Source organism: Microtus ochrogaster, unplaced genomic scaffold, assembly GCF_000317375.1.
Source record: "Microtus ochrogaster isolate Prairie Vole_2 unplaced genomic scaffold, MicOch1.0 UNK15, whole genome shotgun sequence".
Lineage (NCBI taxonomy): Eukaryota > Metazoa > Chordata > Mammalia > Rodentia > Cricetidae > Microtus > Microtus ochrogaster.
Window position 1 is genome coordinate 1,136,913 of NW_004949113.1, and position 11,525 is coordinate 1,148,437.

The following is an 11,525-nucleotide window of genomic DNA, read 5'->3' on the forward strand; positions in this document are numbered from 1 at the left end:
TTTGCTCATCTGCAAAACGTGATTTGCAATTTTTTAAAATAATAAAGTATCTAAAATTAAAATTAAAAATAAAAAAAAACAACAACAAAACGGGGAATTAATGTAGCCCTTGACTCCTAGGGTTGTGAAGGACATTCAAATGTCTGTGAACATATAGCTTAGTGTGGAGATTGCAAATAGTAAGCACTCCACAAACGATGTCTGGAGACTATTGTTAGCAATTGATTTCTTTCTTTAGAGCCCTCTGCGAATTGTCTAAGCTGGCTCAACCGGTGGGCGCACCCTTTTCCCTGAAGGTTTACCTGCGGTTTGCGCGCCCCCTGGTGGCTGTCAGGCGACCCGCAGTTTTGGCCTGGCCAAGTATTCTAAGGGCTGGAAGCGCGGGCGGCGGGGAAGGAGCAGGGAGCCCGGTGGAAGGCGACTCTAGGCTAGGCAAGGGCGTGCGTCCTTCACTCGACCCTGCCTGCTCCCGACCACAGCCGGCTCTTCTTGAAGAACTCCAGAGTCACTTCTCCGGGGAGGACTCTTTTATTAATATCCCTCCGTCCATATAGAAAGGCTCTGATCACAGCGCATACAAATAGGAGGCTTTCTCTCAGCTTCGGGGAAAGAGCACGGATGCGCCTCTGAAACTGGGTGCGGTGGATCCGCCTTAGAAGGATCTTGAGGACCACTCCGCCTCAGGAGAGGCCACGAGGAGCCGAGGCCACCCTTCTGCCGTCCGCGCGTCTGGGCCAAACTGCCATCTAGTGGCAGGACGAGTGGCAGCCTGCGTCCCACAGCCAAGATGGCGAGGGGGCGGAGAGGCAAGAGCTCGCCTTGGGGAGCGATCACGTGTTTGGGGCGGAGCCTGTGCCTAGGGGGCGGGGTGGAGCGGGGCGGCGCTCTAGGCCGAGCGGGAGGTCTGGGCTTCGGGCTCTCGCTGGTGGCGGACCCGGAGGCTGCTGCTGCGTGCCGGGGCTCCTTGGCCCGGATCGAATTCGATCCGGAGCCATGAGTGTGGACAAGGCCGAGCTATGCGGGTCTCTGCTCACCTGGGTAGGTCTGGGGGGCGGGGCTGGGCCAGGTGTGTGTCCTCTCTTCTCGCCCTGTCTTGGTCTTCTCTCCTGTCTTGGGACTGGAAGGAGAAATAGGTCGTAGGCTTGCTGGGCCGTTGGACTCTGACCTGACCACCTGCCCCTGTCACGTGGGCAGGCCTGAGAGGCAAGAACAGGTGAGGCCCCTCCCCTCTGGGGACACAGAGCTGGTCACATGTCAGCAGTGGGGACCAGGTGACTCATGGTAACTCCCTGACTTAGGCTTGCAGGGTTTGTCAGGCTAGGTGAAATGAGGCCACGCCCCCTCCTGCCCAGGTATGTTGAAGCCACGCCCCCGCAGATTTGCCGTGGTGGAGCTACAGACTAGTGTCTTCCCAACCCTTGGAGGTGTCTGAGTGGCTGGGGCAAAGTCTGCAAAAAGAAGAGTTTCATATCTTGAATTTTCTTGTTGCCCCTTCCGGCCCCCTTTAGTTGCAGACGTTCCAAGTTCCACCCCCCTGTGCCAGCCCCCAGGACCTGAGCAGCGGACTCGCCATAGCCCATGTGCTGAATCAGATGTGAGTGGGGCTGAGTGGGAGGATCCCGAGGGACTCCCCAGTCAGCTCATCACACTTTTCTCGCCCCTAGAGACCCTTCCTGGTTCAACGACGCATGGCTCCAGGGCATCTCAGAGGACCCAAGTCCCAGCTGGAGGCTGAAGGTGACAGGTGGACTCAGGACTAGGGATAACTAGAGGATTTAAGAGGTGATCGTAAAGGGACAGACACATGTCCTGCATAATGGACAGGTGGACCTTCCAGGAAAAGGGCCAGATGTCGGATGATCAGCAAGCTAATTTTGTCCTTTTTTTTAAAATAATTTTTTTATTTATTATATATACAATAGTCTGTCTGTATGCCTGCAGGCCAGAAGAGGGCACCAGACCTCATTACAGATGGTTGTGAGCCATCATGTGGTTGCCGGGAATTGAACTCAGGACCTTTGGAAGAGCAGGCTCTTAACCGCTGAGCCATCTCTCCAGCCCAGCTAATTTTGTTCTTTATACCGAGCACCCACAGTAAGACCAAAGCTTGCCATCATTCTTGTGATGTGGGCAAAAAGCAAATACACAAACAGATTTTAACTTCCAAGGGGTATAGTGGCAAATGCCTGTAATCCCAGCTATTTTGGTATACTGAGTCAGGAGGATGGCAAGTTCTCCAGCCTGGGCAATTTACTGAGCTCCTGTGTCAAAACTTTAAAAGGGGTGCTAGGAAGATAGTTCAACAATAGAGAATTTTCTCACCCTACCCAAGGTCCTGGGTTCCATGTCTAGTAGCGGGGTGGTAGCCAGGACATGCGACACGTGGGATCCCAGGACTTAGGAGGCAAGGGGGTCAGAAACTCAAGGTCAACCTTGGTGGCTATACAGCAAGTCAGAAGCCATCCTAAGCCATGAGAGATGTTGTTTCAAAAAACAAAGTTGGGCTGGAGGAATGGCTTATGCCATATGAATATTGCTCTTCCAGAGGACCTGAGTTCAATTCCCAGTACAGCTACCAGGCAGCTCTGAACCCCCTGTAACTCTAGTCCCAAGGGATCTCACACTTCTGACCTTTGCAGGCACACACACACACACACACACACACACACACACACACACGGTAATTTAAAAAATAAATCTTAAAAAAATAAAACCCCAAAACCAGTGGGTGCTATAGTGCATCCCTTTGATCCCAGCACTTGGGAGCTTGAGGCAGGCGGATCTCTGTGAGTTCAAGGCCAGTATGGTCTACAAAGTGAGTTCCAGGGTAGCCAGAGATACACAGAGAGAAACCCGCCTCAAAAAACAAACAAAAGGCAACAGGAGGCGGGTAGGTGCTTTCTTGAGATGGTCTTATCTCCGTGTTATACTTGGAGAAGGTTTTCCATGCACAGGGAACAGTGATTGCAGAATACCTAAAGTGGGAGGGAGCTGAGTGAGGAAGAGCGAAGAGGTCAGAAGAAAGAGGAATAGATCAAGAACTGAAGGATTTAGATCACCAAGGGCCCAGCAGGTCAGGGAGGCAGAATCGTTTGTTTGGTTCATTTGGTTTGTTTTGGTTTTTTGCAACAGGGTTTCTTTGTGTAGCCCTGGCTGTCTTGGAACTTGCTCTGTAGACCAGGCTGGCCTCAAATTCACAAATCTTCCTGGCTCTGCCTTCCCAGTGCTGTGTTTAAAGGCCACCATGACTTGCAAGTATTCTACTTTAAGTACTATGGAAAGCAGGGAATGGTTTCTTCAAAAGAAAGACACAGCCTGGATCCGCCGTTTAGAAGCTCCCCCTAGCTGCTTGTGGAGGAACGAATGCAGTGTGGACAGCAAGAATAGATGAAGGTCTGGGAATGCAGCTCAGAAGGCCACAGCTAGCCTAGAATCCAGCAGTGAGGGCAGGAAGCATGGCTCCATGGAAGAGCCCTTGTCCACCATACCTAAGATCTCCAGAACTCCTACCCCGACCACAGGTGGGAGACGAGAAGCAGTGGGTACAGGCATCCAAGTGAGAGGTGACGTTAGTAGCGCCAGGTATCAAGAAGCCATTGGGTTCTGGGACTTGTGAATAAAGATGGTCAGGTAGACACTGAGTACGGGCAATGCAGGTCAGCCCTAGGGAAGGATACTTAGAATAAGACCAAGCAACGAGGGGATAAGCAGTGAAAGAAAATTGAGGCGGGGTGTGGGGAGGAAGTGAGGACGGATTTGGGAGCATTGCTTTAGGCTCCATGTGTAGATAACGCCTTGGCCTCACCAGGTCAGGAAACTGGAGAAGATCTTACAGAGCTTGATGGGATACTCGAAGGATGTGAGTAACTGCCAAGGGTTTAGGGGGGCTGGGCTGGGAGACGGTTCGGTCTGTGAGCCCTGACGTCTGTCTCCCCTCTGTATTCTCAGGTTCTGGGACATCCCGTATCGGAACAGCTCCTTCCAGATGTGAGCCTCATTGGCGAGTTCTCAGATCCCGCAGAGCTCGGCAAACTGCTTCAGTTGGTACTGGGCTGTGCTATCAGTTGTGAGAAAAAACAGGGTATGAGGAGGGCTAGAGGGGAGGAAACCAGAGAGCTCCCAGAGGACACCCGGGAGGATGCTCTTTCCTCTCCCATTCATCCCTACGCTCAGCCTCTCACCTCCACCTTCGTCCTCAGAGTATATCCAGAGAATTATGACACTGGAGGAATCTGTTCAACATGTAGTGATGGAAGCCATTCAGGAGGTGGGTGAGGGCATCCCCTGTGGCAGCCCAGAAGTATCAGGGGAAGGGACATTGGGCAACTGGGCACAGCCCTTGCTCTGCTTGGTAAGGTCTCGCCTTTGCCCGGAAGTCAGCGGTTCCAGATCAGTATATGTGGGCTGTAAGTCAGAACCCTGTAGCCTCAGAAGCATTGGAGGGAGCCTTTGAGCAGGAGTTATCTGGGTAAACTAGCGTCGGAGAGGGGCAGGAGAGAGGTCCCTAGGCTGATGTGCAGAAGTTCTGAAGGCTCTATCAGCCAGCCTAGCTCATCACAGTGCCCCCTTCCGCAGCTCATGACAAAAGATACTCCCGATTCCCTGTCAACGGAGACTTATGGAAACTTTGATACACAGGTAATGGAAAGGCTTGTCCTTATGTAGTCACAGCAGCGATGCTGAACTTTAGCTCCTCCAGGTTCAGGAGCATCTGATAAAGGGCTTGTTATCCTTAAACTTAATCGACCATCCCTGTTTCTCTGGTCTTAGCCTCTTCCCTTGCCCTATATCAAGGGTTAGAAAATCTCCCATTCTCTTAGGACCCCAGCCCACTCTTAGATCCTGGAGTTCCTTGACCCTTCCCCAGGGCCCCTGGAAATCACAGCTTTTCTCCTCCCTCTCTTCTGGGACTGGATCCCCAAGTCCTTCATCTCCCACCCATTGTCCGTTTCCTTAGTCCCGAAGATACTATTTCCTGAGTGAAGAGGTGGAGGAGGGTGATGAACTTCAACAACACTGCCTAGATCTGGAGCGCCAGGTGGGTGAGGCTGAGGGAACAGGGCCAGTTGCATAAACCTACCTACATAAAACCTGGTTCATGCTCCAGTTCACCCGTCTCCCCCACCCACAGATTGTACTCCTTTCAGAGGAGAAACAGAATCTGGCGCAAGAGAACGCTGCCCTGCGGGAGCGGGTAGGCTGCTTGGAAGTGGAGAGTGCCCCCGGCCTCACCACTAAGAAGCTGCTGCTCCTGCAGTCCCAGCTAGAGCAGCTGCAGGAGGAGAACTTCAGGTGTGGTCTGCTGGGGTTGGGGCCAGGGCACTGGGGCCCACGGGCATCCTTCTGATGTCTTTCCCCTGACACCCCAGGCTGGAGAGCAGCCGAGAAGATGAGCGGCTGCGCTGCATGGAGCTGGAGCGGGAGGTCACTGAGCTGCAGCAACGGAACCAAGCGCTGACCAGCCTCTCCCAGGAGGCACAAGCACTGAAAGATGAGATGGATGAGCTTCGGTAGGTGGCAGGTCCTGAATGCCCACCACATGCCTACAGCATTGGCACAGACTGCTCTCTAGTGCTGTGGTACTCCCAACCCCCAAATACTAAGTACTTCCTAGGCTCAACGTGCCGTCCTGAACCACACAGTGCCCACTAGGGCCGACTTTAGAGAGACCTCCTGAATCCATGGAGCCCCCTTGGTTTTACAGTGTTATTAGCCAACACCTGACAGCAAAATACAGACCCGGGACAAATAAGCCCCCCCCCATGCAATACTTTCCAGACCCCACCATTTGGATCCCATCATGCCGCTGGATTATCTAGGATGTCCTCTAAGAATGTACCTTCGCTGCTCCCTGTGAACCTGCTGTGCTTTCTGTATCCCCAAAGACCTCTCCTCTAACCTATATACTCTTAGAATGCTAGCACACCCAGAAAACATCCCATCTTGCTTCTGAAGACTCCTCACAGCTCCCCCATGACCCCAGAGTGTCCTTATTACTCCCTTGTTGCCCCATAGCTCTTCCATGTCTGTGCACTTCCGCTCCCGAGAACCTCTCCGTTATAACCTGTTATAACCTGTTACTGTAATGACCCCTACCGGAACTACAAACCTGACACCTTCACCTCGAACCCCAATCCCTCAGCCTGAAACCCAACACCCCAGCTGCCTTCTGAAATTTCCACTTCCTATACCTCTCTCAGACAGTCCTCCGAACGTGCAAGGCAGCTGGAGGCCACTCTGAACAGCTGCCGGAGCCGCCTGGGTGAGCTGCAGGAGCTCAGGCGGCAGGTGCGGCAGCTGGAAGAGCGGAATGCGGGCCACGCAGAACGCACGCGCCAGCTGGAAGAGGAGCTGCGCCGTGCGGGATCCCTGCGTGCACAGCTCGAGACTCAGCGCAGGCAGGTAAGGCAGGTAGCACCATCCCTTAACGGCTGGGCCCATTGCTATAGTCCACTCCCAGCACAGCTCTGCAGCCTCCCTCTTGTATTCCAAGGCCACGCCCTCTAGATGCACCCTTACTCAGACTGGGTTTATAAGCCCCACTCAACACTCTTCCTCCCAACTTCTAGGCACCACTAGGTCCCTCCTAGACCCACCCCCTCTTATGGTTCCACCCCCTCTCAGGATTCTACCCCCTCTTCTGCTGCTCCTCTGCTGCCCCTCCTATCTCTGCTGTCCTCACTCCTCCCCTTTTCCTCTGGGTTTTCTGTGTAGACCTGGCTTTCCTGGAACTCGTTCTGTAGACCAGGCTGGCTCAAACTCAGAGATCCATCTGCCTCTGCCTTCCAAGTTCTAGGACTGAAGGTGTACTCCACCACTCCCAGCTCTCTCTCTCTCCCCGTCTTTTTTTTTTTTTTTTTGGTTTTTCGAGACAGGGTTTCTCTGTAGCTTTGGAGCCTGTCCTGGAACTAGCTCTGTAGACCAGGTTGGCCTCGAACTCACAGAGGTCCACCTGCCTCTGCCTCCCAAATGCTGAGATTAAAGGTGTGCGCCACCACTGCCCGGCCTCTTTTTCTCTCTTTTAAATAAAGTTATATGGCTGGGTGGTGGCGGTGATGCACGCCTTTAATCCCAGTACTTGGGAATAAAAAGGCAGGTGGATCTCTGTGAATTCGAGGCCAGCCTGGTCTACAGATCTAGTTTCAAGACAGCCAAGACTATTACACAAAAAAACTCTGACTTGAAAAACAAGAATAAACAAAACAAAAAATGTATGTGTATGAGAGTTTCTTCTGCATGTGTGTCCATGTACCACATGTGTGCCTGTGCTCATGGAGGCCAGAGGGTATCAAATCCCCTTGGACCAGAGTTAGAGACAGTTGTGAGCTGCCACATGGGTGCTGAGACTCGAACCCCTATTCTCTGGAAAAGAGGAGCTAGTGCTCTCATCTGTTGAGCCATTTCTCCAGCCTCCAACTTCCCTTCTTTTCTTACGTTCTGTTTTACTGATTTTGTGTGAGAGTTTACGTATGTGTGACTAGGGTTCAGAAGACGACTTGCAGAAGCTGGTTTTCTGTTTCCGCCCTGTGGGTTCCAGGGATTGAGCTCAGGCCGTCAGGCTCAGAGGAAAGTGTTCTTATCCGCTGAGTGTCAGGCCCACTCCTCTTCTGCAGGTGCAAGAGCTGCAAGGCCAGTGGCAGGAAGAGGCCATGAAGGCTGAGAAGTGGCTGTTCGAATGCCGAAACCTAGAGGAAAAGTGTGACTTGGTGACAAAGGAAAAGGAGGTAAGGCCTCAGCCCTGCAGCCCAGTCTCTACCCCGTGTGTCCTGGGATAGCCCATTTCCCAGGAGGTCCAGCTGGAATCATGCATTCTGTCCCTGTAGCGGCTGTTGACGGAGAGAGACTCTCTGAGGGAGGCCAACGAGGAGCTCCGCTGTGCACAGCTGCAGCCTAGGGGATTGGCTCAGACTGGTGAGGTTCAGATCCGGGTTGGTGGTGGTCTGGTCTGGGGCTGTACTTTTTTGTTCTTGTTGTTTTTTGTTTTTATTTTATACATTTTTTATTGATATTTACTGAGCTGTACATTTTTCTCTGCTCCCCTCCCTGCCTCTCCCCTCCTCTCCTTCAATTCTCCCCCAAGGTCCCCATGCTCCCAATTTACTCAGGAGATCTTGTCTTTTTCTACTTTCTACTTCCCATGTAGATTAGATCTATGTAAGTCTCTCTTAGTGTCCGAATTGTTGTCTAAGTTCTCTGGGATTGTGGTTTGTAGACTGGCTTTCTTTACTTTATGTTTAAAAAACACCTGTGAGTGAGTACATGTGATAATTGTCTTTCTTTTTTTTTATATATATATTTGTGGAAACCTCTTTTTATTTTTTTTATTTATTTATTTTTTTAGGGTTAGGGTTACCTCACTCAAAATAATGTTTTCTAGCTCCATCCATTTCCTGCAAAATTCAAGCTGTTGTTATTTTTTTCTGCTGTGTAGTACTCCATTGTGTAAATGTACCACATTTTTCTTATCCATTCTTCGATCGAGGGGCATTTAGGTTGTTTCCAGGTTCTGGCTATGACAAACAAAGCTGCTATGAACATAGTTGAGCACATGTCCTTGTGGCATGATTGAGCATCCTTTGGATATATACCCAAAAGTGGTATTGCTGGGTCTTAAGAAAGGCTATTTCCCAATTTTCTGAGAAATCGCCACACTGACATCCAAAGGGGCTGTACTAGCTTGCATTCCCACCAGCAATGCAGAAGTGTTCCCTTTTCCCAACAACCTCTCCAGCATAAGTTGTCATCAGTGTTTTTGATCTTGGCCACTCTTACAGGTGTAAGATGGAATCTTGGAGTTGTTTTGATTTGCATTTCTCTGATGACTAAGGATGTTGAACATTTCCTTAAGTGTCTTTCAGCCATTTTAGATTCCTCTGTTGAGAGTTCTCTGTTTAGGTCTGTACTCATTGTCTTTTTAATGGATTATGTGATCTTTTGGTGTCCAATTTCTTGAGTTTTTGTATATTTTGGAAATCAGACTTCTGTCTGATGTGGGGTTAGTGAAGATCTTTTCCCATTCTGTAGGCTGTCATTTTGTCTGTTTGACCATGTCCTTTGCTTTACAGAAGCTTTTCAGTTTCAGGAGGTCCCATTTATTAATTGTTTCTCTCAGTGTCTGTGCTGCTGGGGTTCTATTTAGCAAGTGGTTCCCTGTGCCAATGCATTCAAGTGTATGTCCCACTTTCTCTTTTATACGGTTCAGTGTGGCTGGCTTTATGTTGAGGCCTTTGATCCATTTGGACTTGAGTTTTGTGCATGGTGACAGGTCTATTTTCATTCTTCTACATGTTGATATCCAGTTATGCCAGCACCACTTGTTAAATATGCTTTCTTTTTTCTATTTGATATTTTTTGCTTTCTTGTCAAAGATTAGGTGTTCGAAGATGTGTGGATTGATATCCTGGTCTTCTATTCGGTTCCATTGGTCCTCCTGTCTGTTCTTATGCCAATACCAGGCTGTTTTCAGTACTGTAGCTCTGTAGTAGAGTTTGAATTCAGGGATTGTGATGCAAAAAAAACTTCCCAAGAAGTTCTTTTATTGTACAGGATTGTTTTGGCTATCCTGGGTTTTTTGCTTTTCCATATGAAGTTGAGTACCGTTCTTTTGAGGTCTTTGAAGAATTTTGCTGGGATTTTAATGGGCATTGCATTGAATCTGTAGATTGTTTTTGGTAAGATTGTCTGGGGCTGTACTTTAGTCCTCAGAGATGACCCTTGAAAAGAGACCCCAGGAATAGAGACCGTGTGTGCACCCGAAACCTGAAGATTTTTTGTTTTCTTCAGACTTCTCGCTGGATCCCACTCCTTCTGGCCTGGAAAACTTAGCAGCCGAGATCCTGCCGGCAGAGCTCAGGTATACTGGGGCCTCGTGAGGCTCTGGACCCATCCAGGGTAGGCTCTTCCTCAGCCCTGCTCTCTCTACTGGTTCCTGCTCTGCTCTACTGGTTCAAAGGCCCTTCAGAGGCTTTTCAGTGCACAAATGAAGTCCAGCCCACATGACTTTGCTCCGGTTGCAAAATTCCTACATCTTGGCTATGCTTACTTTGATCTGAGACTCAGGTTCCTGTCCTGGTATCACTCGAGTCCTTGCTAGGTTCAGTTCCTTTTACCCTGCTCTGAGCACTCCCACCTAGCGCTTACTGCTTCCACTTCTGGGTTCAAGTGTTCTAATCCTCCCCAGCCCAACCAGAGCGCCTCTTTGGAGCCCCTTCCATCGCGCCCAGGTCAGCCCCAGAGCCTGAGTCACTGGAGCCTGGTCCTCAATACTCCCACCCCAAGTCAGGTTGGGCTCTTTCCAAGACAGCAATCGGCCCAGAGTTTCACCTGATGGGCCCTCTAGGACAGCCCTATCCCTCCCTGTTCTCAGAGAGACGCTCCTGCGGCTCCAGCTGGAGAACAAGCGCCTACGCCAGCAGGAGGCCACGGACAGGGAGCGACAGGAGGAGCTGCAGCGCCACCTGGAGGAGGCCAACCGTGCACGCCATGGGCTGGAGACGCAGCACCGGTAAGAGCCCTTGTCAGCTTGTTCGGAAGGGAGATCTACAGGCGACTGCCTGCCAGTACTAAGCACCCTTCCCCGTCAGGCTGAACCAGAAGCAGCTGTCTGAGCTGAGAGCCCAGGTGGAAGATCTACAGAAGGCCTTGCAGGAGCAGGGGGGCAAGGCTGAGGATGTGAGTGCCCACCTCCTCCCAGCCTGGCCCCCCCTAGCGCTCCCCAGTAATTTTCCTTTCTCCCCACCCCTCTGCTGCCTGATGCCCGATGAAGGCCACTGTGAGTACCCCGGCCCAGGGAGGCACCCCATCTTTACCACACAGGTTTTTAGACCTTGTTCCCCGCCCCTCACTCCCTGCTGCTTCTCTCCCCCAGCCCACCCTGCTGAAGAGGAAGCTGGAAGACCACCTGTAAGTGCGGAGCCGGCACTCCTGGGGTGGGAACCGGTGGGCTAAGGTGTGGAGAATTGTGAGTGAGGAGGTCCCATCAGCTCAGGTCAAGTGTAGTCTTTGTTTTGAGACGGGCTGTCGTGTACTGAAGCCGGGCTTGCTCTCAAATACGAACCTTTGTTTGCTTTAATGTATTTATTTTATGTGTATGAGTGTTTTGTCTGCATGTCTGTACCACACGTGGCCATGGTGTTCAGCGGAAGGGCTCTCATTCCCTGGAACTTGAGTTACAGCACAGCTGTGAGCCACCATCTGGGTGCTGGGAACCATACTTGGGTCCCCTACAAGAACAGCAAGTGCTCTTAGCCCAGACTGGCCGAGGCTTTGTAGTCCTCCTGCTTCAACTTCCCTCCTAGCATCACCATTAGGCCTGACTCAGAATCTCTTTTAGGAAAAGTAGGAGGGGAGCTGGAGAGATGGCTCAGCGGTTAAGAGCACTGACCTCTCTTCCTAGAGGTCCTGAGTTCAATTCCCAGCAACCACATGGTTATTTACCACCACCTGCAATAAGATCTGGCGTCCTCTTCTGGCAGACACCATATACATAATAAATTAATTAAATCTTTTTTTAATATTTATTTATT

The 11,525-nt window shown here is 50.9% G+C and overlaps 1 protein-coding gene across 10 annotated transcripts in view; it reads left to right on the top strand.

Moving 5' to 3' along the window:
* Window positions 1-365: 365 nt before the first annotated feature.
* Window positions 366-11,525, top strand: part of Hook2 (hook microtubule tethering protein 2) — a 14,402-nt gene continuing 3,242 nt past the window's right edge. For 2 of the 10 annotated variants that reach the window (XM_013353732.2, XM_026789196.1), the window contains exons 1-18: window positions 850-1,038; window positions 1,509-1,594; window positions 1,665-1,737; window positions 3,809-3,859; window positions 3,949-4,081; window positions 4,200-4,267; window positions 4,576-4,638; window positions 4,958-5,038; window positions 5,132-5,292; window positions 5,370-5,510; window positions 6,201-6,402; window positions 7,614-7,724; window positions 7,824-7,911; window positions 9,784-9,853; window positions 10,367-10,504; window positions 10,584-10,671; window positions 10,766-10,771; window positions 10,868-10,902. In XM_013353732.2, the coding sequence (XP_013209186.1) occupies window positions 994-1,038; window positions 1,509-1,594; window positions 1,665-1,737; window positions 3,809-3,859; window positions 3,949-4,081; window positions 4,200-4,267; window positions 4,576-4,638; window positions 4,958-5,038; window positions 5,132-5,292; window positions 5,370-5,510; window positions 6,201-6,402; window positions 7,614-7,724; window positions 7,824-7,911; window positions 9,784-9,853; window positions 10,367-10,504; window positions 10,584-10,671; window positions 10,766-10,771; window positions 10,868-10,902 (1,640 nt within the window). In that variant the 5' untranslated portion in view covers window positions 850-993. Of the gene's footprint in view, window positions 807-849; window positions 1,039-1,508; window positions 1,595-1,664; window positions 1,738-3,808; window positions 3,860-3,948; window positions 4,082-4,199; window positions 4,268-4,575; window positions 4,639-4,957; window positions 5,039-5,131; window positions 5,293-5,369; window positions 5,511-6,200; window positions 6,403-7,613; window positions 7,725-7,823; window positions 7,912-9,783; window positions 9,854-10,366; window positions 10,505-10,583; window positions 10,672-10,765; window positions 10,772-10,867; window positions 10,903-11,525 lie in introns of those variants that run through there. The other 8 variants (XM_005366986.2, XM_026789197.1, XM_026789201.1 and 5 more) reach the window with 7 other exon arrangements.